This window comes from Strix uralensis, chromosome 5 (genome assembly GCF_047716275.1).
Source record: "Strix uralensis isolate ZFMK-TIS-50842 chromosome 5, bStrUra1, whole genome shotgun sequence".
NCBI lineage: Eukaryota > Metazoa > Chordata > Aves > Strigiformes > Strigidae > Strix > Strix uralensis.
In genome coordinates, this window is record NC_133976.1 from 86,593,310 (window position 1) to 86,620,808 (window position 27,499).

At 42.9% G+C, this 27,499-nt stretch overlaps 1 protein-coding gene across 3 annotated transcripts in view; it reads right to left on the reverse strand.

Annotated features, from left to right (window-relative positions):
- Positions 1 to 5,011: 5,011 nt before the first annotated feature.
- Positions 5,012 to 27,499, reverse strand: part of TTC38 (tetratricopeptide repeat domain 38) — a 33,608-nt gene continuing 11,120 nt past the window's right edge. For all 3 annotated transcript variants that reach the window (XM_074872098.1, XM_074872097.1, XM_074872100.1), the window contains exons 2-14: positions 23,299 to 23,376; positions 22,764 to 22,845; positions 22,265 to 22,436; positions 20,277 to 20,450; positions 18,285 to 18,360; positions 17,015 to 17,134; positions 14,035 to 14,094; positions 12,915 to 12,953; positions 12,016 to 12,097; positions 10,952 to 11,117; positions 8,044 to 8,203; positions 7,679 to 7,752; positions 5,012 to 6,881 (exon numbers count right to left, since the gene is read on the reverse strand). In XM_074872098.1, coding sequence (XP_074728199.1) covers positions 6,788 to 6,881; positions 7,679 to 7,752; positions 8,044 to 8,203; positions 10,952 to 11,117; positions 12,016 to 12,097; positions 12,915 to 12,953; positions 14,035 to 14,094; positions 17,015 to 17,134; positions 18,285 to 18,360; positions 20,277 to 20,450; positions 22,265 to 22,434 — 1,215 coding nt within the window. In that variant the 5' untranslated portion in view covers positions 22,435 to 22,436; positions 22,764 to 22,845; positions 23,299 to 23,376 and the 3' untranslated portion in view covers positions 5,012 to 6,787. The remainder of the gene's footprint in view (positions 6,882 to 7,678; positions 7,753 to 8,043; positions 8,204 to 10,951; positions 11,118 to 12,015; positions 12,098 to 12,914; positions 12,954 to 14,034; positions 14,095 to 17,014; positions 17,135 to 18,284; positions 18,361 to 20,276; positions 20,451 to 22,264; positions 22,437 to 22,763; positions 22,846 to 23,298; positions 23,377 to 27,499) is intronic.

Consider the following 27,499-nt stretch of genomic DNA (forward strand, 5'->3'; position numbering starts at 1 on the left):
TTTTTTGCTTGCTAGTGTGCAGTTTGTACGTAAACTTACGGCACAACTCACCAGACCTGGTGAACCAGCCTCTTAATACACATGACTCAGCGTCTTCATCCGTGTCCCTAAAGCGGGGAGCTGCACGGGTGTAGGTTTGCATTTTAGCACGTTTTAGAGTGTGAAGGCTAGAATACAGTCTGATTTGTGGAGAATATTAAATGAGCTTCCTAATAAGATACACTTAATTATTAAGCACTGTGGTAGTTTGGATGGATTCCATGGATTCCAACAGTCGCTCTGATTGTCAAAGCCCTAAAAAAAGGGGAAAGAATAAGAAATAGTAGCAGAACTACTGGTTTTAATATGTATTCAGGTACTGAATGGCAGCACAGGGTGAGGCTGTGGGGGGGTTTAGTCTGGAGAAGGGGAGGCTGAGGGGAGACTTCATCACCCTCTACAACTCCCTGAAAGGAGGGTGCAGAGAGGGGGGATGAGTTGAGCCAAGGAACCAGCGCCAGGACAAGAGGGAATGGCCTCAAGCTGCGCCAGGGCAGGGTCAGACTGGCTCTTAGGAAGGATTTCTTTGCAGAAGGGGTTGTTGGGCGTTGGAATGGGCTGCCCAGGGCAGGGGGGGAGTCCCCATCCCTGGAGGGGTTGAAGAGTCGGGTTGAGCCATCGCTGAGGGATCTGGTGGAGTTGGGAACGGTCAGGGTGAGGTTCATGGTTGGACTGGAGGATCTTCAAGGGCTTTTCCAACTGAGATGATTCTGTGATTTATTCTGAGAATGTGTTTTTTTCAATACTTAGATGGGTAACTTCTAAAGAATCTGAACTAAGCATCTATAAGACAGTGCTGCACTCCGCCTCATCCCTGTAAGCTACAAGTCAGGCAAGTAGATGGAGAATGCCAGCGAGATGCTGACAGCTCAAAATCAGAACAAATCACAAGATCTGGAGGAAGAACAAGGGAAGAACCACCGTATCCGGGGCTGTGCCTCACCTTGCCAAAACGGCACTTCCATAGCCCTGGCCAGAAGCACCGGTGGGTGGGGGTTGAACTCTCTTGTGCACAGGATATTGGTTATTTCATTGGGGGGGAGGGAGGTTGGACCGTGGGGGGGAGCTGCTCTGGGCAAGGAAGGGAGACAAGAACTTCAGCCTGGGTGATGATGCTGAAGAGAGAGGAGAGGAGAGCTAGGGAAAAAAAAACACTCTGAATGCAAGAGGATGAAGCATAAAGAAAAAATGGTTCTTCCACCCGCCGGCACCTCTGCCTCTTCCTAACTGATGCCGAGAAGAACCCCCTGCAAGGGAGAGGCCGTGCTTGCCACAGTGACCCTTTGAGCTCGACACGAGGCCTAACGTGCAAGAGGAAAGGCCTAAGGCCTCATCTGGTACCCGTGGAACCACGGGGCTGGATTATGGTCCCAGTTGTTGCTGCAAGGGCAGACCAGCTGCAAGGTAAGACAAAATCAAAGTGGGTTTCCATGATAACCAACAGAATTTTGGAAAGGAATTTTTTCCCATTCCTAGTGACTCTGAGCGGAAACCATATTTGCTTTTTTCTGGCAATCCTAGTGCTGTCTATTGAGACTGCCACTCTGAAATAGTCTGGTAACAGCACTTTGATTTGTCACTGCTGATGCTTTTCTTGGGGTTCAGGATTGGCTAAAAGCAGGTTATCGACTGCCCTGCTGTACCTGCCTCATTCACCACCTTTATAGTATAATCTCATTAATGGCTTTCAGGGAATTCTATAGGTGCAGAACAAGCCTGTTTGGTAAAGGTTAAAAATACATTTACTAAGGGCACAGTCTGTGTTGAATCCAGTAACTTCACCTTCTTTTAGGCACAGTGTTACAGGGGCTATTCATGTGCCCAGAATGCTGCTCTTGACTTTTTTTTTTTCCCCTTGCTATTTTTGCTCTTGTCTTTAAACTGAGGGAATAACTACTCACGTGTCATGACACCGAGTTCAGAGAATCGCACCACAGAATGTGTTAGGAGTAGCACCACTGTAAATTTTTTTGATTTAAAAAAAAAGAAAAAATCTTCTTAAGTTTGCAGTTTACTTCTGAATAGAATTTTTTTTTTCCAGCTACCCCTATGAGCGGGGTGCCAACCATCTCGTTTGCTTACACCGAAGCGTAGGCCTGGCACAATCTGAGCAGTCAGTCAGTCAGCAGCTCTGTTAGTCCCGTCTCCTCCCTCCACCCCACCCCAAACCCTTCAAGTATGAAGCAGGAAAGTGTTCTGAGGTATCTGAGAGGGAACGCTGTGAGCCCCTGCGAGGCTCTGGGGGTTTTGTTTTGCTTCCTGGAACCTTGAAGCCATAAAAAAAAGCTGCTACTGATGCCTGCAAGCAGTTGGTGCCTGTAACAATTAGTGATCTGTTATACCTTAAATATTAAATTCTTTTACCAAACAATGTTTAACTTTGTATTTAACAAGGCCTGGGTGATTAAAACATACAGAGAAGATATCCTAACCTTGAGAATAGACACATCCTGGCAGAATTGCTCAAACAAGGAGGATAAGAAATAACAGCCTGGCCAGACAACAGAGCTGGGAAACATCCAAGGAGAAGAAATTGTCCTCAAAAAGACTCACGACCATAAAAGGGAAAAAGGAGTAGGGGGGTAACTGCCCAAATGACCACCCGAGACCCCCACGCATGTGTAGTGTAATTTTGCAATGCCAGTGTTATGTAAATATAGTAGAAAGGCGGAGACTTCTTGGAAAATGTATGAATATTCATGTATTTAAGGTATATAAAGGATGAACTTTTGTTTTAGTGTGTGCATATTAGGTGGAGTGATCCCCCGTGCGTCCAGCGCTGCCTTCTAAAACTTCAAACTAAGACTTAGAGAGTTCCTCCAACCGGCTTTTACAGCCACGTGACGTCGGCGACAGCTCTGAAGAAGCGAAAGCTGTGAGCATGCAGCCTTCTGGCACAGCTGCTCTTCGGGGTCTTACGTCTCGCAGATGAGATTTGCAAGGCAAATTCAACAGCCATTTTTTGGGAAAAAGCCTCGAGGCCTCAGAACAAGCCTGTTCACCGCTGCCAAGCGTCGTCACGGCCGGTGGGACTGCACGGTGGCTGCGCACAGGTAGGATCAACATCCTGTGGAAAGCTCTCGGGTCAGTCACTCGGCATACCAGGATGCTAGAGAAGCACATGTGCAGAGGTTCCTGCAGCGGCCTGAGGCCTTTATTTTGTATTTGAAAAGATCATCGGGCAAAGATGGGTTGAAAACGTGCATGCTTCACCCTGGGTGACCGTAATAAATCCGGTCTTGATTTGCAAACAAACAAAAAAAAAAAAAAGGACTTGACCCCAATGTACCTCAGGATAGCACTGAGGTGGTGGCACACTTCTTCCCCCCCAAAAAACAAGAAGCTGCAGGACTGGAGGGCTGGGGGGAGAGTGGTGGGAACCCTTAGCTCCTTCACAGCAGCCTCCTCTACCTGTCACCAAGCATCACTGTCTGTTCTAGGACAGCTTAACTACTAAGTACAAACCGACGGGGCATTAACAATTCTTTTAATGGGTCCTAAAAGCCACTGTAGCAAAGACTTTCTAAAGAACCTTTCGGTACAGCTTGCTTGACGTTAAGAGAAGCTGTGGCGTTTAAGGTAATGAATTAATTTGGTAAGAGATGAATCCCCTTGCGTTCTAGCCAGGCCTTGGAGATTAGAGGGGCTCGGGGTGGCTGGACTTATCTCTTAATAAATCTCTTCATTTATCTCTATGCCAATAATTGCCATGGCTGGTCTGACACCAGATGCACGAACAGCCCACGAGCTGTAGGTCTGGCTGAATTCAGGAGAAGCAGTCAGGTTCACGAATAGTACAGTTCATTCTTACGCAACATCTACAGATTCTTTGAGATTGCCTACAATAAATGCCCAAGCTGCAGGCTGGCTCTATAGCACTACACGCAAAAAAATGATTGTCATCAATTAATTCCCAGGTAATCACTTGGCATAGCCAAGGGCCCAAATCTTACCAAAACCCTTGGGGGGGGTCCCTTTGGGGGGGGGGGGGGGTGAGGAGCACACACCCATCCATCTGTCCCTCCGATTTGGTATCGGATTATCGTCCCTCCGAGTTAGATACAAACTCGGGGTAGTATTTATCGAAGTGTGTACGTGTGGGTGGGTGGGACTGTGGTCAAGCCGTTGTTTCCCGAGTAGCGACACAGCACATTCCTCGGTGCGAGGTGTTCACTGGTGTTGTGGGAAAAGAGGAAGAAGGAGAGAGAATGTCTGCAGAGCTCTGCAAAAGAGTCCTTGAGAGAAGGGGAAGAGCAGGAGATAAATCTGTATAGTTGTGTCAAATATGCCTTGAGAGAAGTGGAAGAAGGGGATGGCGCGGCCTCCACCTCGCTTCACATTCCTCCTTGGTGCCACGGCAACACAACACTGGATCTCCATCCCGTCCTGTGTTTGTTCTGGGCACCGTGTGTTAAGGAAATGTGTGTTTTGCAGGGTTTTTTTGCTGTTTTGCTTTGCCCACACTTCCACCAGAGGCGTTACAAATAACTGCAGTAGCAGGTCTGGCAGCAGCATGTGGCAAAGACAGAACAAAAGCAACGATGGGGCCGTCTCTGTATTTGCAGAACCAGTATCTCTTGTAAGCAGCAGATCTTTATAAAAAAATTTGTATCAACTGCTCTTAAGGTATAAAAAGGTGAGCTTTTAGGAGTCAGCATGATCCCTGGTCAAGCTCTTCCTCTCCTGTTGTTCTTCCCACTGAGCTCCCTGCTTGTTCATTATTTTCCATAATGGTAACTGAAAACAAGGCAGCATAGCATGGTGCAGCAAGACAGAATGAAAGTATTTTAGATAAAAATGAGGGGAAGAATAGGCAGAAAACCAGAAACCCCACATTTATGGGCAAGATGTGTAGTACTAGTTGAATGAGAAAGCCTCTAGTCACGTTCATGGAAGCAAAGAGGAGACTGTTACCGGTTTATGAAATTATATAAATAACCCATTTAAAAGCTTTACACAAAGAAGTCATGTATTTGCTCTCAGCTAAGCACATCTTTGCATTTATTGATGTAAAGCAGACAAAATTCTCAATCACATTATATCAAAAGTACTACTAATGTAGTTCTTGAATTTGTGTAGCAATGGATCACATAAACTACATTCTTCATAAAACAGCCAGCAGAGTCCTCAGGCTTTTGTTCACTAAAAAGATTTGGTATATTCCTTGAGTAAAAAGGTATCTGTCTAAAGTCATTGCTTGAAATGCACTGATTAAAAATAATAGTAAAGATCTAGTCTAACTTTAGCACAGAGCAAGCCAATCCTAGTCATGGCTGGACAGATGAAGTGAGAAAGCTGAAGAACAGGGAACTACAACTGGCTGCAGGATTCAAAAGGCTGCAGGCAAGGATGCAATACCCTTACCTGGTTTCACAAATTATCATTGATTTAAAAATAAACTACTTTTTCCTCAAGTGAGGGCTGGGAGAAGAAGGGTGGCAGCAAGGCACTTCCACATTCCTCTATGCAGGAACTCCAGGACCAGTTATGAAAGGGGTTTTTGAGGTCAAAAGGAAACTGTGGGTGGAATGGGGCTGCTGTGGGCCACGGGAAAGAGGCCGAGCTGGCCAGGAAGGAGGGGCTGGCACATGTGTGTCCAGGAGAGCTTGCAGATGTGATACTAAAGGCAGAGCTTGGGCAGTTGAAGAGTGTGGCATTTCTATTTGGGAAGAAGAGGCAGCATTAATTCAGTTTTTGGTTTGAAATATCCTCTGTCTCTTCATTAGGGATCTCTGGATCGCTGTTGCAGGACAAGCTGTTAGCTCTGCTACGCTGCAGAAATCCAGAGGCAGCAGAACTTTAGAGGTATATGGCTCATCCTGTGCCTCATCTGCAGCACCGAAGCTCATCACATCACTTGTGCTGGGACAACGCTTTGTGCCAGCTCCCCTTAGCGCTCTGTCTATGGCAAAACCTCCCTTCCAGGCTCTACAAAGTGCATGTTTTAACAGTGGTTTTAAACTCTACTTTAGAGGGACCCATCCTATTGAGAGGGTAGCAAGGTCTGACTTTCCAAAAGCTCAGGTAAGCACAAAGACGCCAGTCCAAACTACCATTCAGAGATGGTACTATTTTAGCTGAAATCCAGGCTTTTTTCTTTTTTTTCTGAAAGCCTTAAAAGTGCCAAGGGAGTACCTGCATTGGAACAGTCACAGCCAGCTATTATCCCTCTGGGCTGGTTTTGTTCACATGGTAATTTCAGAAAGCTCTGAGGTGCTGTATTGAAAGGAAAAGGTTTAACATTTTATGAGAGGGAGTTTAAAAATACACACCTGGCAAGAGATCTTGAACGCAGACAGACCTGTGACTCATGTCGGAAGGGACTGGAAGCTTGATATGGAATTCAGTTTATGCCTGTAGTGGCTCCAGCCCCATACTTTATTAGCTATATTTAAAATTACCTGAGTGGTTTACTGATTATTTAACATTTAACAAAGTAACAAATTGGGCCGACGAATGACAGAAATTCAGGCACTGTTACTGTGCTGTATATAATGAGCAGTGCCTTATCAGCAGCTTATTGTCTTTTTTCCTTGTGGAATCATCTAAGATACAACCTCCTGAAATGCAACAGCTGGATTTTTTTTTTTTTTTTTTTAAGGAAACTGTCATCAGATCTCTGACTCCTAGGGTACTCTTACCTATGGTGAATCTCTAGGTTTACAGCATGGCACCCCTCTGCTCCCTGCACCCAGACTTTGATTGGTAAACTTATTGCTATTTCAGCTGAAGCGCAGAGGAAGGACTTTTACACCACTGAATGAACGGCTGCTGCCTTCCTAATAAGTCGCTCTGTCATTGGAGAATTGGGTCTCATCACATCACGTTCTCTCAGGAGGCACCTGAGGAAGGAGAAGAGGTAGGAGAGAAACGGGAAGGTTGTGAGTACAACCTCAGGTTTCCAGTAAGATCACCAGCAGTATCCTGGTGAGAGCAGGAAAACAGCACGTAAAGAACTGCTCGTGAGGTGCAGATTTCCCTTGGAAACAAATTTAGGCAGAACAGTGTGGTTTTCAGCACTGACAGAGACTGAAACTGAGCTCCCAGAGATCAGGGTGCACAGAATTGTTTTGATACTGCATCTAATTTTTATGTTTCAAAGAGACCTCGGGAGGGAAGGAGGCCAGGCTGCACATTGTCCCAAGGATCTGTTATTTTAGGCTCACAGGCAGACCCAGACAGTACATTCCAACAGAACTCAACATGGGTGAAGAAGCATCATCTACGATTTCTATCAAACAAGAGATTTGCACTAAGGTGGGTTCACATAGCAGACTCTGCAAATCTTATTTCCCAATAAAGCAGATGTCATCAGCAGGACAGATTTAATTTTCAGCAGTTCACAGAAGTTTAGCAGCCCTTTAAGTGCACTGATCCACAGGCAGGAGGCCACATTTTGAGGCAGAACTATCTGAAAATCAACTGCCCTTGAACACAGACAGATCATTCATCCAGACCGAAAGAGTGTACTCCTGGAACTGGAAGCTATTATAATTTTTATCCCAGTTAAATGTTATACATTTAACACAAATGCTTGCATATACTTTTAGCCTTAATTTATTGGTTTGAGTATACTCGCTACTTCTTACTTTTAGTAACAGTACTACTTCCACAAATGTTTATCAGGAAAAATACTCACCTTGCCAGGTTTTGTTTGGCTTGTGATTTAGAATTCAAAGCGGCATGAATCAATAACTGGCTGAAAACATCCCTCTGAAAAAAGAAGTCAGCAAAAACACAAAGTAATAAGTAACATATAAAGTATTGCTGGTTACAATATCTCGCTTACCAAATTGTTAAAACCACTGAGGAAGGAAACACATCGACAAGAAAAATTAAATAGCTAACACTGCTAATAAGTGTTTACAAACAGGATTTGGTCACCAGCACAGTTTAGCTTTTCACTTTCTAAGCATGAGGTGTTGTTAATAATGAAAGTGCCTAACAGAGGTTCCTGAAAGAGGATTAAATCACATCAGAAAGTCTTTTATTGATCTCCTTTACCTGAGCATTGCTGCCTCCCACTTGGATTAGTTGGTAACGGATTGGGTACAGCAGGTCTACAGCTTTGTCACAATTTCCATTCTCAAACTCTACAAAAGCCTGGCACAGAGGCAGCCCCAAACTAGGAGCCAGGGAAAGCTCATGGTCGTCACAAGGTGCTCTGTAGAATGAGAAAGCAGTTACCTCCCCTAAGTCAAATTAGAAATATGCATATTTCAGTGCCAGTCTGACACTGCCTGCAGACAGATTTTTTTTTTTTTTTTTAACTGTACAAACCCCGATGTTTCAGGCAGTTTAGATAACATCTTTTGGTGTGGTTATGTTACTTTCAGCTCTTTGTTACTCATCAGTCATTCTGTTTTCATTCTTCTGAAAATATCCACAAAAGGCCCAAGCCCAACCCCTCCTGCCTTTGCAATAGTTTTGGCTAGAAAAGTGAGAAAACTACACAGTTTCTCTTCTGATAATCTCACCAGCACACCCTACTGCTAGTTCTTTGTCCTCATCTCTGCCAAAAGTGGCAATCAGTCCCTTGCAAACAGCTCCAAATAATAATCTTGCAAAACAGCTTGCCACACAGCGCAGTGCCTCACCATCTTCATAAGATAAACTGTATTCCCAACAACAGCTCTCAGTCTGCTCTTTTATTCTAACCATGACAGAATAGGTAGCTCTTAAGGTGTTTTTTTTTCTTTTTTTTTTTTTAGTGCTTGTATCCTAACCCATCTAAGAGTTGAAGAGCCACACAGCATGACAATATGCCTGCAGAAGAACGTGTACATTCTAGCAGGCATCCTTGTTGATATTAAAAAAAAAAAGTAAAAATACAAGTAACCAAACTGTAGCTCTTTGGTCTGTAGGCAATAACTCCACGGGACAATGTGGAATTGTGTTTTCCCACTGCTACAGAAGCAGCTGACAGTGATCAGGCCTTGGAGGTCGTGCCATTTCAGTGCTGAAAGGTTGGCTGGCAATACGAGGGGAGGAGGGCTTTCTATCCCAAGCAATACAAATTATTCCTGAGGATACAGTGCACACTTCAATGCTATAAATTCCATCCGTTGTTTAGAACAGATTTTTCTGTAAATTTTCCAACTTAACACTGAGCAACCTTAGTCACTGGTTCTGTTTTGAGTGCTTGCAATGACAGCTGAGAGTCACCTTAAATTTACCAAACCCAGAGCACACTCTGTGCTCCCCTTCCTGAGTCAGTATTACAAATTTCCCATTTCTCCCACTAGGTCAGTGTTGATTTTTCAGCATGCAGTGCTGCCCGACGTGTTTCTCATTCCTTAAACAACATATGGCTTCCTGAAAAGTGAGAGGTGCACAACAGAAGTGCATTTTAAGTAAGTAGTTTGACATTAATGATGAAAACAATGAAACAGTTCTTCATTTAAACATTTGTTCCAGCTCTCTGAGAAAACACACAGAAATGGAAGACTGATTTTTTTTTTTCCTTTCTCTTGCAACTGATCTGAAGTATTAATTCATGAACAACAACAACAACAATACCCCCTGCATTAACGTTTCCATCCCTGAAAATAAGCATGTGATACCAACCACCAGAGAGCGCCATGGAATACTTTAGGAAAAAAAGTTTAAATTGCTAAGGCTGGGGAAAAATATTAGTGAAAAGCCAAGAATGACCCTTGTTTGTGCCAAAGTTTTATGACTGCTTTTTTAACACGTCTTAGGTATCATTTAGCTATTACATATTTTTGATATACATAAATTAATCCATTAATCCAGCCATCATCTCACCTTCATCTCACAGTCTGTTTTCTCAAATAATAAAATTAAGCTTTATAATACTTCAAAGTACAGCTAAAAATGTACAGCTGTAGTACTGCAAAAGGCTGAACATCTAGGCAAAAGGGAGCACTGGGTGAAAGGATAAGCAGCATATGTTCATTAAAGCTTCCCTGAAGTGGTGTGCATGTGCACTTTTATAGACTTTATACCTATACTTACATATATTTATATACTTATATAAAAGATATTTGCCATTTCCTATTTACTCAAGTCAGACATGCTTAGGCTTGATTTGACATTTGTTTTTGTAAGTATTCTTAAAAATGACATTTCTTTTTTAATATTTTTGATTGATGGGTATTATAGTCAGGAATAAATAGTGACAATTTCAGGTTCTCCCTCCTCCTTTTTTAAGGCAAGGGAAACAACAGATAGATGCTGAAACAGAGGAAAAACAGGGGGGGTGTGTGGGGAAGAAATTGCATTTAAAGCATCTATATATCAACCCCTTCAAAAAAATCAAGGCAATTTACAGTTATTTAATACGTAAGGGAACACAAAAAACCCCATACTGTTTAGAAGAAATACTTAAATATTCAAATTTTTCAAATAATTTAATCTGAAAGCAAAACATTCTCTATTATTACTTTAACGTAAGTACTTGAAATTCAATTTCCTGCAGAGGTACTTCACAACACATCAAACAGTAGCTATTGGAATATCGCTACCAACTAATGCTCTGTTATTAAAGAACCTCTTAAACCAGAGCAAAAAAGAAACACCACAGAGAGCTGCCATATATTGTAGAATGCCCTTACTAATATACAGGTGAAATACTTCATTCATCGTACGTAGCGTGGCTTAGTGTGAACCCATTAAAAGGAAATATACAGCAACTGTTCAGTTAGTGCCCATGACCTCAAACATAAGAGATTTCTGCTTGAGAAGATTAGAAACGCCTCTAGACATTAACTCAAAAAATAAATAGAGATCTCCTAACTGGAGATTGGCCTGCTTAAACAGACATGTCCCAGCGACATGCTAAAGCAGAGAGGAGCATGTTGTAGTGCTTCAGCAAGCCAGAGACATTATCACCCTGAAGTTCAGAGCACAAAATATTTATTGAATACAGAACTTTAATTCACTTGCTTACTTGGCAAGTTCCTGAAGAGTTGTTAAAAGCTCCTCAGTAGCTTTGTGGTCTTTGGCTCCAAGTGAGGACATCAAGATGTGCACATCATTGAACAGAAGAACATGATCTTTGGTGTGCTTCTTTGTAAGCTTGAGAACATTGTTCCACCTGTCTCCAAGCTTTACACCTGAGAGTAAAAAGATATTTTCCTCAGTAAAAATACCACATGCAAAAGCACGACTTTGAAATATACTTGCAGTCACCAGCATAAACAGCATTCCTACTGAACTCAAGAAAACATTCCCTGATGTTGCAAAATTCATACAGTAATGCTCAGCTGCAGCCTGCAGTATTTGGGCAAAGAATTTACTGAATGTCAGTATTTATCACCAATATTCTAGATCGCACTGTGTGAGGTTCTGGCTTTATTATGAGATTGCTCATGTCTTCTTGGAGATGATGCTCACAATTAACCATCTGTAGCAATCAAAAGACAGAGCGATGATGGATTTCATAAACAAACCCAATGCATCATTAGTGTTTTAGCAGAATACTGTAAAAATAATGCCCATCCATTGTTGCCCCCCCTTCATGAAATCTAGTTTATAAACCATAGTTTAAAAATGTTAAGGAGAAATGCCACCGAGTTGGGGGAGTACACAAAAGCCAGAGGCTAATATACATGTACTAGCTATTTTAATCAGCATCAAAATAGAAAGTTAAATATCTAACTTGAAATTTAGTTCAAGGAAGCTCCACAGCTTTTTAGAGGCTTATGTACTTCATTGTTCAGTCTCAAAACTCCAGGGACAACAGAAATGAATTTGTCAAAAAAGAAACTGAATGAAATACCATGACAGCATGCCAAAAAAAAGCTTTGGGGAAGAATAAAGGTTATGGACATTATCATGAGTTTCATGTTGAAGCTTTTTTCAAGAGCAGAATTTTCTTCTGTAACAGATTTTTTCTGTCAGAGTGACCAAGCTTGCTCTGTAAGTATATTGAAATACTCCAACGTGCAAGGCAGGGGAAGAGGGGAGGCAGAAAGAAACCTGTTCCCCTTACAGTTAAGGTGGATTTCCTACCTTCCAGGTGAAGCCTGTACAGCATCGAACAGTTATCGACTACATCCAGCATGCTCCCACTCGACAGACACCGGGGCGCAATCTGTAACCACAGGTATTCGTGAGCTGCCCAACTTAGGTGCAAGTGGGAACTTATTCAGATAATCAAACTTATTTTCACAGTACAGAATTGATTTTCTCTTTTTATGCATTCAAAACTAATCACATCTTTCCTGCATGCAGCCATTTGTAATGACAAACACCTTGCTTCATTTGTGTTGCTTTTCCTGTTATGAAGTTAAGTATGGAGTCACCAAGGTATTTTATTTTTTTCCCAAACAGTGCCATAAATATTACTGCGCTTTGCCAAGGTTAGTAGATAGGAGTCTGCCCAGCAGCTTTCTTAACGCTTGCATCACTTTTAGAATCCTTACAAAGGTATCTTATCTAATTTGATACTGCTTATTTACAAAGATTGTTTTGCAATCCAGACAGTAAAGAACTATAATAAATTAACTAGGAATGAAAAGACATGCTTCTGTTGACTGAGTACCTTGTTAGGTACAAAACAGTTAGGTGCAAAACCAGTTCTTTGTACAGGTAACTTGACTTTATAGGAAAATTATTTTCCATCCTTTTAAAAAGCGTGAATAAGAAACACAGGCAGAATGGAAAACAGTACCAACACTGCCCACTGTAGCTCTTTCAAGCACAAGCAACACTTGAACGATGTAACATGTGAGTCTTTGAGCATTTTACCCCAAACCGTTGAGAAACAGGTTTCCCTGAAAAACTGTAACAATAAATGTAAATTTTATATATATATATATCACACTGTGATAGGTTTCAATCTCCTACAGAAGGAAGCAAGCATGTGCTCTTAGCATGTTCTCAGTAAAGAAAAAAAGGCCCCTACTCACGTGATTGTCATAAATTGTCAAAGCAGCCTCATATTCACCCTGTAAAAATCAAACAAAGACTGCATGATTAATGTTGAGATACAGTAACCAAAAATGACTGGTAGTAACCAAAACTATACATACAATTAATAGATATCATCATATTACTTCACAACAAACCGAGTCAAAGAAACCTTGAGGTATTAAAAGAATAGAGTCTAAGATAAACCAGGATTTACTGGGCAAAATCATCAGTATGTTTAGGTTTCATTTAATAATAGGTATAAGTGACAGATGAGGAGAAAGATAAAGTATCACCTGTCATTCTAATGTTCCTTTCAGGGATTTCTGCAAAAATTAGCGCATCCCATGGTGTATACAAAGACATAGGAAGAAAAATCATTTTAAGCAGGCTGCAAAAACATTGTATAGCTAGAAGGTGGCAAAATAAACAAGCTATTAAGACTACTATCGAGAATTATGCTTTTTTTACATTAATAAGACTGAACACTAGCAACTTACTCTGTGTTCTGACCAACAGTGTGTTCTGCCTTCTCAGCAATGTCACGTTTGTCTCCCTATTGAACTGAACCCCACAAGTGCTAAGAATTATTAAATCCAAGGAGATTCTGCCTTGCAACCTGACAGGTTGGGTACAATTGCAACCATTTTTTGAGGGTTTCAATAATAATTAGTACTATTAATAATTAATAACATTGGCAACCAAATTTACAGCTTACTGCCTCTTCCTTACAGTCAGCAAATTTTGGGGCCAGCAAATTAGTACTGAATTTGAAGAGAATTTTGTCTAATTTCTGTCTGATTAGAGATCCAAGTTCATCTTTCTATCAAATGACTGCCAAGTATAATTAGACAATTTGATCTTCAAACATCCAATAATCTCACAGCAATTTTTCAACATTCTAACAAAGATCCTGGAACTCTGACCAATGTAAATAAAACTTCTCAAAGGAATTGTAAAAAAGGACTAGCTTGTAAAAATGGCATTGTGCTGTTTTATAAAAACATCCCTTTAAATAGCTGGAAAAAAAAGCCTGTAAATGTTAGATCTGCCTTTTAAATAGCATTAGATGAATGACCTATCTGGACCATAAAACACCTATATAAAAACATCTCATACCTTTTCAATAAAGTATAAAGCCCAGTGCCAGTAATTATGGCAAGCAAGCATATCACTGTTCTGGAAAAAAAAAAAAAAAAAGAAGAAAGAAGAGAAAATATTATTTACAAAATAACTTCCCACTTAAATGTATCTAGTCAAATTTCTGTTTCCTTCTTCAGCAAATCTGCGTATTTCATGAGACAGAAGAGACAAGAACTTTAAACCAGCTGGCCAGGATACCTTCTCATTCGATACTTTTGTCCTTGCAGTTAATTCAGGGAGACACCTCAAAACCAAGGTTTCCCCCATGTTATTTTTCAGAGAAGAATTTCACTTGGGTGCCTTGGAATTCACCCTTCTGCAGCACTTTTTCTTTAGGAAAAAGTCCAACCTTTACAACAAGAGTAAGATTTGTCTCATCCAAGATTTCAGTGTCTTGCCTAAAGTAAGCTGGATAGATAGTGGTGAGGGCCATTTATCCCACCCACCTAGACACCCATCTCAGACAGAGAGGAATCACCTCTTCGACGTATGTTTTACTACAGCCTAGAAAAGCTGCGCCAGGTACCAGACACACTTCATCAGAGAAGATGAATCCTTGCTGGTCTGTACCAACCCAACTGACACCACAATTCCTAATATTCTTCCCTAACCTGCACTTGAAGACAACGTCATGCCAGTTCATTTTTGTGAGTGCACCAAAAATAGACAAAATGGGTGAAAATTACACCAGCAGAAAGGTTCGTCCCTCCCCTCTCATTCTCCCCCGGTGCTGTAGTTCAACTTAATGTTCTCACAAGTGGAAAAAGCAACTTCATCTTCATGGTGACGACTCTTAACACCCACTTTCAGGAAGCACAAAGGTTCCCAGTGAATGTCAAGAGCTTTATGGCGCTAAACTAAACATTCTGGTAACCTTTACTTGTTTAATATTAAATCACAAACCAAACCTCAGCAACTGAAGTAGTTAAGTGCTTGGCATAAACCTGATAATATCACATTTAATATCATACTACTGTTCCAAATGTCAGACAATCAAGAACAGGGGATTAGCTCCCTAAATAAAACCAAACCTTTTTCCTGCTGCTGATTTTGAGTTCTGAACAAGATTAAATTGCTAAAGGAGAAGTGGGCTTGTAGGTGACTGAAATAAATAAATAAAAGCAGACTATAGGAACTCACCAAAGCAGCTCAGAAGAAAAAACACTGCCATTTAATAATAAACACCAGTGGCAGAGAGGGCCCCTCTGGTAAGATAATTTGCCCTTTTTGATTTTGTGCTGAAATATACATAAAAAACAAATGGCATCTGATTTTTTTGGGAGGAACAAATAAAATAAAGTGCTCTGTAAAGAAAACCTGTACAAATCTTTGCCCCTCTTATTGGGAAGGAGCAAGATGAATTAAAAGCAACAGAGGAGCCTGAATACTGTGGCAGTACTGACAGATGATCTTAGTCATGAAAAGAAAATAAATAAAAATTTCAAATCACCAGGCCAAATACAAGCAACTTTATTACTGCCCTTAGAGAGACCTGCTTTTTTTCATGTGCTTAACAGTTTAACACTCTGTGTTCATGATGTTTAAGATGAAAAATACTGCACAAAAGAAGTGTTTATACACATTATCATTACGACAGTGTTACAGATCTTAACTGTACTGGGTCAGGCATGGAGGTACATTAGACAATTCTACTTCCTGATCTTGCACTTTACTTTGTTTGGATAAAGGGTATAAATCAGAGGTGTGCAACTATTTTAAGAAACAGAGTTCAAAAATCGATCCAAAAGTCACCGATTGGGGGTTTTTAAGGCGTCACCCAAACTGTCAGTCCCCTGCATCACTGTTTCATTAAAACTAATATATTAAAGGACAAAATGCTTTCTGGGAAATGACAAGATATGAACCTCGAGCAAGGGTTTTCTGCCTGCACTTCCAAGCTCAGCATCTGAATGCTTAACTTAGAAAAAACAAGTGGAAAATAAACAGTCCTAGTCTCACTATCCAGCCCTGCTCTTTGGGTGAGGCGGAACGGGCAGCTCAGATGACTCTAAAATAGACTCTTGTGGGTTCTAACACATTCAAAGCTCGCAGCCTTCTGCTCTGAATAGAACACTCATAATCACTGGGAAAACACATGCTGTGCAACACAAATAAAAATCAAGCTTCAGTTACAGCAAAGGACCATATGACAGACTAATTAACCTGTTCAGTATTCTGAGAGATACTCAAATACGTTGGATATATAAAGTAACTTCAGTACACTAGAAAAGAGACAAAAGCATCATTTCTCTTTACAGTTGACCTTTAAAAATCCTTCCCCATCCAGAAGCAAACAAATATTTTATGAGTCTTCTAAAACATCTGATTTGACTGTGTCATTTCACACCTCATCTTAGGTTCCTCAAATGACTCTCAGTGCTCATCTCAGCCTAAGCAAAAAGCTTGTGAAAATAGCAGTGGTCACTTTACTTTCATAAAGACCATAAATCACGTATAAATAACTCACAATTTTCACATCTGATGTTTCACCTGTCTGCAATGGCCATGTCTTTCTGAGATGTAAAACACCTCATCAGCTCCACCAGGGAAAAGAAGCTGCACACGCAGGTACAAACCACACACTTGTTAAAAAGGAGTATAAATTACAATACTCCTAGGTAAAGTAAGGCAGTGTGAGATGACAGACTCTGTGAATCCTGGCCTGCTGACATGTTTGCTGTTTCTGTAATCTCAGCAGTCATAGTAACGACAACTTAAAGTGGTCCACAGTATGTGTCCCTCATCATATGCCATTTTTTCCTCCCTCCTGCTTCAAAAGCAGAGTGGATAGTAACAGCACCTCAGGTGATGGTTTCTCCTGATGTGTAAACTTTGTATTCCTTGTAACACGCTGGCAGATAGGAAGGAATCGGATGCAGAGGAATCAAAAACTTGGCTGGAGGAGATCAAGAAGACCTAGAAGGAGATTTTTCTGAGATGCTACAAGAATGTTTACCTTCCAGTTGGTTTCCGTTTCCTTCATAAATTCTAACCCTTTCTTCACCTCTGCTTTCATTTCATTTACATGAGCTATAGTATGAACGGACCATGCATCTGTCTGATTTATAGCCAAAGCCTGTGAGTGAAAAAAGGGAAAATGGGATGAAGCTTACAAACGACAATATTTATCACTGCTGATATAGAAACAGGAGACTACTTTTTACTGCATGTTAAGTACTTCCCTGTATCATTCCAACTAACCACAGCTGGGCAGAAAAGAAAATGTTTACTGGCTGACTCCACCTCCCAGCTTCTACTGCATAGAGACAAACACCTGCAAAACACTTTAAAATGCAGGCTTTGATGAAGATTATCGAGTAACATTTTCTTTCACAGACATGCATCAGTATCAGCCATGAAAGAACTCCAAGCACAGGCACAATATATTCCGTGACACAGTGCCTTGCAGGTAATCATTTCTTCTCCAAGAACATGGCCAGCTCTGAGTATCCACCAAATTCCTCTCTCTTGCTCCAACAACTCCCACTAGGTTTTAGGCACTTTGTGAGGTTAGTCATTAACCTAGTAAATGTTAATGTTTAGTCTTTGTTGTCACTTTCAGCAATTTGATGTAACAGAAGTTTGGTAAAAACACCCATTAGTGATTATTTGTATCTGAGACTCCTGGAGGACAGGCCTAAGGAGGACTCCTAAGGACTAAGGAGGACTCCTAAGGACTGGAGAAAGTCAAGTATAATTACTACCTTCATAAAAAGAAAACAGACCAGCTAATATTGATCCCCAGGAACATTATAGAGTTAATTGTTCAATAATCCAGGAACAGGCATCTGGAAAAAAAGGGAGGGGGAAACCAAACAGGATGGATTGTCAAGAGCAGATTACTTCAGACCAATCCAACACTCTTTAATAGGAGTAAACAGCCAATTATACATGGGGAAAACAGCAGATGGGATAATATATGGATTTTATAGGGGTGTTCTGACACCATCTGACAAGGCACGCTCATAAGCAAGGGAAGGAAATACAGTCAAGGAACTGCCATGGTATGGCATAAATGTGGGAATCTTTCTAAGGAATAATTATCAGTAGTGTCTTACAAAACTCTGTGAGCATTTCCATGTTAAGCCTCATCTCTTTGCTACTTCTACTACCAACTGGGATGCTGGAGAGAGTCAGTTCACGGCATTTGCACAAACCACCACCCAGAGACAGGGACCACATTTAAGAATTCTAAAACGTTTTAGCACTGCTAGCAGGCAGTTTACCTCACGGGCAAGCTCCTCAGCACGATCGAAAAAGTTTGTTTCCATGAGTCCAAAAGAGTAGTAGCCCTTCACATAGCTAAACAAAAGGGGAAAAAACAGCACGTCATCCATTTAAATCATCCTAGATTTAATCTAGGACTGAAAAACATATTAGAAATAGCATTTAACTCAAAAGAGTCCTTACAACGCAAGTTACAATGAGGGTTCAAGCTTGCAGGATACAGAACAAGTAGGTAGTTTCTCAGAGAAAGCCAGAGGCCCAGAGACACCAGCATGGGAAACAGGAACAAGATGCACGTCACCAGTGTTTTGAGAACTGCCATTTACATCTTTGGATAAGCTGGAATTAAGAGTTGCCCAGAGCGATCTGCTGACCTCTGTAACAGTTGCAAGATGCAGAATTAGAAGGCTGGAAGCAAGACAGTGCTGTCACCAAAGTTATCTGAGTGTCTCATAGCCTTCTGTGCTTCCTCCAGTGCCCACAAAACTACAGGAGAGCACTTTTATGTGAAGTGGCCCTTTAAAGTGGCCATTAAGCCATAAAGGCCCAACGTAAAGGAGAATTAGGGATGTTATAAGCTCTTACAAACACACCTGACGCAGTGATTTTAAGAAATATTTAACTGCTGTTGTATTTACAGGTTCACAGATTGCAAAATACCACAGGATACATTTCTGCTTCTCAAAATACCTGTCGAGGTTTTGGTTTTAAACTCCTAAGGGAAAGGAACTACTAAAACATGTGGGGTCTGTTGCACCTGATTTATTTCATGGATCAAGATGAATAAAAATTGGGGGGGTTTTGCCAACGTATCTATTCACGTGTAACTCTACATGACTGTAAGTTTGGGGACAAGGGGTACTTGCCAGGTTTTTATACTTCAAGAAACACTTGGCATACAGGTGTTCCCTGCTGCTTTACAGTTAAGTGGACAAGCACCTGCACTTTTGTAGCATTGTGTCTAGAAAAGTTTAGAAGAATGCAGTCAAAACTGCTAAGTTGTCCCCAACAAATGAAACCAGCATATTGTAGTTAAAAAGAACTAAGGGGTTTAGATTTCTCTGAGCTGAGGTAACACAGATGGAAAAATGAGACCCGTGAGATTGTGGGGTCCCTCAGTTATCTTCATTATTATGTTAGCATTCAGTCTGTACTCTCTGCACTGTTTGTGGAAGGAAAAAAGGAGACAAGATCGTGCTGGCTATGGAGGTACACAGTGCATTGGTGTACAGCAAAATCCAGAAAATATTCAGGAAGTTATGGTCACCTGTGGATTCATCTATCTCAAAATGTATGGCTTGACTTAGAATTTAATGTTAATTTTTACATAAAGTTAAAAGCTTTCAAATAATTTAACAGGTCTTAAAAATAATTTTAAAAATCAGCCCAAGTTAGTTTTTATTAACTATTCACTTGTCAATAGATTCTGATTACCCTGAACTAACTTTGGGAAACTGAAACTTTCAGGACTGAACTAAAGAAATATTTTAAAATTCTGCCTTCCTGTCAGTCTTTGCGGCACCAGCTGTTACGGTACGCCCCAAAGTTTTATTCCAGAACTACACCTTGGTATTCCAAGTTACAACTCCTTTCTTCCTTCCACTGACGTGCTCTATCACCCACAGGCTGAGCCCCAAGTGAAAAACTGGACACATAAAAGCCCGAAGGAGTTTGGCCACTGCCCTCAGTGAGGACATGATTTTATCCTGGGTGGTTTTGTCCTGTGTGTTACATGCCATGTGCTATATTTGACAGCAAAATTTACTAACTGAGCCACAGCTCACTTAAGAAAAAACCCTCAACAACAGTGTCAACAGGGAGACAGGAGAGATGTTCTATCTGTGGTCAGGTTTGAGTCACTTCTAAGCCCTTGATTTGGTCTACACGTCTGTTTCCAACAGATTCTGTTACTCTGATGTGTCTGAACTTAAAAACCACAAAGTACATGAACACCAGATAAAGAGCAATTTTCAAAATGAAGTATGACCCACCTGCTTAGTGGCATATCAGGTGTCCAGAAAGGATAAACCCGGGCAACAGAATCTCGCATCTGTATATGATGTCCCAGGTAGAAATAAGTGTCCTGGGAAAATTTGAGGGCTAGCAGGTCAGTTGGGTGGTTCTGCAGAATCTTTTCCCATAAATCACAAGCTTTTGGAAGCTGGCTAAAAATAAAAAAATATTTTGATTGCTCAGAGAAGGCACACATACCTGCCTCTACTGTTAGTTCTAAACTCATGCTATTCTGAAAAACAGAAAATTCAACAGCAAATTATTTTTCTTTCCTTGAAGGAAGTTCTTAGTCTTTTTTAAAGTAATAATGGCATTATCTTCACCGAGCACCTTTTGGGAAATCTTTTGAAAGAAATGTTGTGGGGTTGCAAGAAGTCACTCTAACACACAAGGAAATGAAACAAGCCTAAAACATAAAACTAGAGATCTTCTACAGGGTTGAACAGTTTTTACAGGGACCTAACATAATTCATCTAACTTCACATGCACAAAGACACCTTCCTGCTCCTCTAACGGGACTCAGCGATTCAGTAGCTTCCTCTTTACCTTTGCTAAGAAGTAGGTGAGGTAAATCCATGCTCACCTGTTTGTTTGACAAATAATGAAAGTGAATCATTAGCTCATCCTTTCTGCAGTGCACATAAATTCATATTGAATGGAACAGTGAGCCTCTACAGCACTTCTGACACTGCTATCTCCCCGTCCTACAGGGGAAAGAGTTTTTGACACAGGGAGACAACAGAGCGAAGAAAAGTGTTTGTAGCTTTCTTTCTGTGGATCTAAGTCTGTGCTACACAATATTAGACCTTACTGTAGTCAAATAATTTGAGTTTCCTGGCTCTAAACCATATATTCAACTGATGGATCTAGGATGGATTTAAAACATGGAGAGCTTAATGATATGTAGGTGTGGCAATAGAGCACTTCCCCTCCTATGGTGCTGCTCGCTAACTAGTCATGGCACTTACAGTTTGGAGAGAAAAATTCAAGAACAACCACTGACATCTCACCCTGATCCTTTTCTAGATGTCAGCTAACGGGAGGCTCTGCAGAGAGATCTGGACAGGCCGGATCACTGGGCTAAGGGCAACTGGAGGAGTTTCAATGAGGCCAAATGCTGGGTTCTGCACTTTGGCCACAACAACCCCCAGGAGCGCTACAGGCTTGGGGAGGAGTGGCTGGAGAGCTGCCAGTCAGAGAGGGACCTGGGGGTGTTGATTGACAGCTGGCTGAACATGAGCCAGCAGTGTGCCCAGGTGGCCAAGAAGGCCAATGGCATCCTGGCTTGTATCAGCAATAGCATGGCCAGCAGGGACAGGGAAGGGATCTTACCCCTGTGCTCGGCACTGGTGAGGCCACACCTCGATGACTGGGTTCAGTTTTGGGCCCCTCACTCCAAAAAGGCCATTGAATGACTCGAGCGTGTCCAGAGAAGGGCAACGGAGCTGGTGCAGGGTCTGGAGCACAGGTCTGATGGGGAGCGGCTGAGGGAACTGGGGGGGTTTAGTCCGGAGAAGAGGAGGCTGAGGGGAGACCTCATGGCCCTCTACAACTCCCTGAAAGGAGGGTGCAGAGAGGGGGGATGAGTCTCTTGAGCCAAGGAACAAGCACCAGGATAAGAGGGAATGGCCTCAAGCTGCGCCAGGGCAGGGTCAGACTGGCTCTTAGGAAGTATTTCTTTGCAGAAGGGGTTGTTGGGCGTTGGAATGGGCTGTCCAGGGCAGGGGGGGAGTCCCCATCCCTGGAGGGGTTGAAGAGTCGGGTTGACCCAGCGCTGAGGGATCTGGTGGAGTTGGGAATGGTCAGTGTGAGGTTCATGGTTGGACTGGATGATCTTCAAGGGCTTTTCCAACCGAGATGATTCTGTGATTCTGTGATGTCAGGCAACGCTACTGCCAACTGCCGCTTCCACCTGTGGTAGCTAAAGCTCTTCACACTCCTTTAAATGGGATGACAGTGGACTTACCCCCTGGCGAACATGTCCAACGCTGCTACGTGAAGCTTCTCCCGCTCAGTCAGTGGCTGAGCTTTTGAAAGCGTCATCATCGTCCTCATCGCACCATCCAGCTCCTTGTTGAGCCGCACTGAACTTCCAGTGCCAATCAGCTCCAAACCATTAGCAATGACGTGTCCCATTGCTACGGAAAACAGCACGTTACAAGCCCAGCTGTACAGCACGACATCCCTCTCTACATAAACACGAGGAGGGGTTGTTTATTTTAAACAAGACCAACTTGTAGTCACAGTGGTCCAGGACTCTCATAAGCCAAAAGTGCTTAGAGGCTTTGCATGACAGCCATTTAAAAAGAAATGAAAAGAACAACCCCCCACAAAACCATCGCAGCCTGCTCTAGATTCTGGAGAAGTTCTACAGAATTGTGTAAGCCACCACCTTCCCCTTAAGTGAGTTAAACACCAGGTACTGTCCAGCACTTTCCATGCTAAGAATTAAAGGTTATACTCACTAAAATTTGGATCCGCTGCTTTTAACTTGGAGAGACTTCCCTCAATGCCTCCAAGGCACTCATCATTGGCCCAGGTTGCATACTGTAAGAGAGACAGAGGATTGAGAATCCCTGATGACACTGGGCTTCTCTTCATGCTCCCAGATGTCTAAAACTCAAAAAGTAAGCAAGGCAAACGGCTAAAACACAAACTTTACACGCAGAGAGAGTTAGCATAGTAGGAAAACAGAAAAACTGTTTTCTTTAAGGTAGTTTGGCCACCAGCAGAAGTAATAACCATGGATTTCTATGCGGTTTATGTCAATTGGGTGATTTTCCAGTGTCAAGTAGGATGAGCACACCGCCTGAGGTTTTCCCCACTGCTGCAGCATCCGGCATCACCCTCTGCTACCAGGGTTTTCTGCTGCCGCTAACGGCTGAACCCCTGATTGTGAGGCTCTCCCAGCTGGTAAGAAATTTAAACACCAACTACAGCAAAGACTGTTTCACGCGCGAGTTCCTTCACATCACGTTTTCTTACGCTTTTCGCTCATACCTGGGTCAGCACAGCGTCAAATAGTTTACAGGCTTCATTGCTAGTCGTGGACAGGACAAGTCCAGCATCCCGCCAGGCCTGCAAGACAAACAAATACAAACCCGTTCATTTTACACTCGCTTTCCAAACTGTGCCAACAGATTTTCAAACTGATGGTGTTCTGATATTTTCATCAACTGTGATTTTTTTTTAAAAAAAAAAAAGGCTGGAAGGACAATGTCAGCAGACACACAAACCCTTTGTGCAGTTGTAGGTACCTCTGAAGACTCGATTAGTTGGGGTTAGCAGTGGGAATAAAGAAGCAAAACTTACAAAGCGTATACAGAAGATCCTGATGGGTTACACGTCTCATAATGAGAGACCCATTCTTAATTCATTACAACTCAACTTTGGGCTTAGTCCCTCTGCTGCAGACACACCACATGAGAGACATGGAAAATAAAACCCTGGGTTTTTTATAAGTGAAATCAATACCTTAAGTAACTTGCAGGCCAAACAGCCTGGCAGAGCAAATCCACCAAGTTGCTGGAGTTAAGCCAACAAAGAATTTGGACCACAGGCTTGTACACAAGCCTTACAAAAAGGAAGAACATGGGCATTTGATAAAGCTGAAATGCAAACCACAATCAGGCTGCCGTGGTTTCTTAAGAAGCTATGTAACACTGACTGAGGTGCTACATCTCCTGGCTAGCTGCTGGAGAGTGAGAAGAGTTCATGAGGCAGATGTGCAGTTTACTTAATGGTGGAGTTAAGCTGCAGCAGCTACAGCACCCTGGCTCATGGTTGCCTTTGTGACTGCTCTCTTAAATAACTTGGGCAACAAAATGAAAAAAAACAATGCCTATTTCAAAATGCTTAATTTATTCATGTGGGCGTCTACAGCAAAAGGGCACGGCACCTCTAGTTGCTTGCAGGCTTCTCCTCGCCCCCAGGATGGCCACAAAGACTGTCCTCTCACAAGCTGAGGTGCTTCCCTTGGCAACCTATTCAGATCTTTTTAATAACATTTGGGTTTATTTCTCCTAATCACTCTCCATTCAGCGTTCTGATACCGCACCCATCACAGACTCTAAGACTGTAAAACAGCTTCTCAAGTTCTGCTGGTTTTGACTGGGATACAGTTAATTTTTTTCCATATTAGATTGTATGGGACTATAGTTTGGGTTTGTGCTGGGAACAGCGTTGGTAACACGGGGATGTTTTGGTTATCGCTGGGCAGCGCTTACACAGAGCCAAGGCCTTTTCTGCTCCTCACAGCACCCGCCAGCGAGTGGCTGGGGGGGCACAAGGAGCTGGGAGGGGACACAGCCGGGACAGCTGACCCCAACTGACCCCAGGGACATCCCAGACTGCAGGACATTGTGCTCAGCACGTAAAACTGGGGGAAGGTGGAGGAAGGGGGGGATGTTGGGAGTGATGGCGTTTGTCCTCCCAAGTCACCGCTATGGTTGACAGAGCCCTGCTGTCCTGGGGATGGCCGAGCACCTGCCTGCGAGGGGGAGTGGTGGATGAATTCCTGATTTTGCTTTGCTTGCGTGCACAGCTTTTGCTTTCCTGATTAAACTGTCTTTATCTGAAACCACAAGTTTTCTCACTTTTACCCTTCTGATTCTCTCCCCCATCCCACCAGAGGAGGGGTGTGCAAGCAGCTGTGCGCTGCTTAGCTGCTGGCTGGGGTTAAACCACGACCCAAGCACAGCTTACATTCAGCACACCAAATACATTCCTGTTTAAGCATACACACAGTCGAGGAGCTGCCCCAATCAATTCAGCATAATTTTTATTCCAGTACACAGAACCTACAGGATAGACATAAAAAATGACCTGGGGCAAGGCAATTCAGACCCCTCCTAATGGAGGATTAGTCACGCGGGTGCTGCAAGAATTCAGCTCGTCTTACTTTACACTTTAATATATTTCCTGGTTCTAATAACCCAACTGTCAAAAATTTTAAGTAACCAGGGAAAGACATCTTTGTTAATATATCCTAAAGCTTTCCCACTGTGATTGGATTAAAGGCTCACATTCCAGCAGCTCAAGCACTTGAGTGTTCAAATTACAAGCCTGAAAGGCTAGACCTGAATATAAAATTACAAATTTTCTTTACAATTCATACCATATCCAGAAACAGGGTAAAGAGAAAAGTCAAGAGGGTGGCAAGGTTAAGCCTGCTGCTTACAGGTTACCTTTCAAGCTGCCCTGTACACAGGCCAGGAACCACTTTCATTACCAGTCAGCAAAAACAAGCTCCGTTTGAAGCAGCTCTCTTTGCCGCCGCCCGTTTTGCAAAATGGCTTGAGGTACTTGCCAAGTAGAAAATGTCATTCCATTTTGAGGAGATTTGTTAATACTAAGATTCATAGGAATGAGAACATCTGTGCAGAAACATCAGAAAAAACCAGCAGAACTAGGGTCAGTAAAAAAAAAAAAAAAAAAAAGAGGCCTGCATCCATCCCTAAGGACACTGCTGATCCAGTTGAGGTCCACGCTATTTCCATCCACTCTAGAAAGCCTCTGCTCTGCTAAGGCTACAGCCCACATAACTCACCCCTCAGTGGAAAACTCCCCCTCCAGCAACAAGAGGATGGCAGCAAGGCTGCATCACATCACGTACGCCGCTACTCTTCCTGTTAGCGCAGCACGACAAGCGGCTGCAGGGAAGAACCACACCGTAATAGCTGCTGACTCCTAAGAGACCTAAAAGATCTGCTCCAAACCTAGTCTGTTGTTGTCAGCCAAGAACCAAAGAGCTGCTGGGAGCACAGAAAAGCCAGCACCTCTCATCCCCCGGGTCACACACAAGTGGTCCTGCCCAGACTTCTTGGGATGCTCATGTCTCACGGCTTGTCTGTGCTCAGGTTATCAGACTGTGACTAAAGAAAGCCATGAGAGAGGGAGGGTGAGTGGGTAAAAACCAGCCTGGGGAGTTTGTAAAACAGTTATCCCCTCCCCTTCTCACAGAGACTGCCTTTGAGTTGCACCAATTTCCCACAACCTTCCTCTCTAACTCCAGAAGACTCTTCTCTGCGATGCCTCCTGGAGGAGAGCACCATGGCCTTGGCTCTTCTTACTGCTTCCTGGCAAGACCAAAGCCTTGACCTTTCTCCCGCTTTATGATAAGCGTTAGTCATGGGATCTGGTGACTGCTTACTTGTATTTTTTTTTTTTTCCCCTGCTAGAATCCCAGCTGGCTCTGAGAAATCTGCTCTTTTCGGGTTGCTATTAGCACATCCTCTTCTTACTCGAGTGGCAGCTCTCCAGAGCTCTGGTGCTTATGACACTTTCAGAAAACCTTCAAGACTTCTTTTTTTACCTCTCCCTGCCTAATTAATCAAAAAACAGCAACAAAACTAGTGTCAGAGAGAATGAACTTCATCGGGAAGAAAGCAGGCAAATGACTAATCAGTAACTAGCTGCTGCAGACAGATTTTGAGCCCTTGGACTTGGGGCTGGTTTAGAGTTAAAAGAAGGCCTGACCTGCTTTTGAGGCCCACAGCAAGGGTAAGCGAGGGCCTGTGGGACCAGCCTGCACTATGACTGAGACATAGCAACGTTCAGAGACGGGTTTTCTGCCCCAGTTGCAGGGAAGGGTGCAGCCACTCATCCCCATTTTCAGATCCTCAGCCCACCTGAAACCCACCCCCAGTGTAAGGCTACTGGGGGGAGTCGTGGTTTGAGCTCAGAGGGCAACTGAGCACCATGCACCGCTCACTCCCCCTTCCCCGCAGCGCTGAGAAGGGGAAAATAAGCAAAGATGCTGCTCACCCCCCCCCTGCCTTGAGCCCCAGCGCTGAGAAGGGGGGAAGCAAAAGACCCCGGAATTTGAGATAAGGACAGGGAGGGATGACGTCATCCTTGCAGGCGCAGGCAAAACCCAGACTTGTTAGGGGAAGAAAAAAAAAGCAGAAACTTAATACAGACACTAGCAACAACAGTTAACAGACAGAGTAGGGCCATGAGAAGCATTACCACACCTTGAAAACACCTCCCCCCCACCCCTCCCTTCTTCCCGGGCTCAGCTTTGCTCCTGATATTGCGACCTCCTCCCGCAGGGGTGCAGGGGCAGGGAATGGGGGATGCGGTCAGCCCCATCGCTTCTTCCACCTCAGGGAGGGGGAAACTTCTGGTGTCCCTCTCCTGTCCCAGCGCGGGGCCCCTCTCACAGGAGACAGTCCCCACAAGCCAACTCCAACACGGGTCC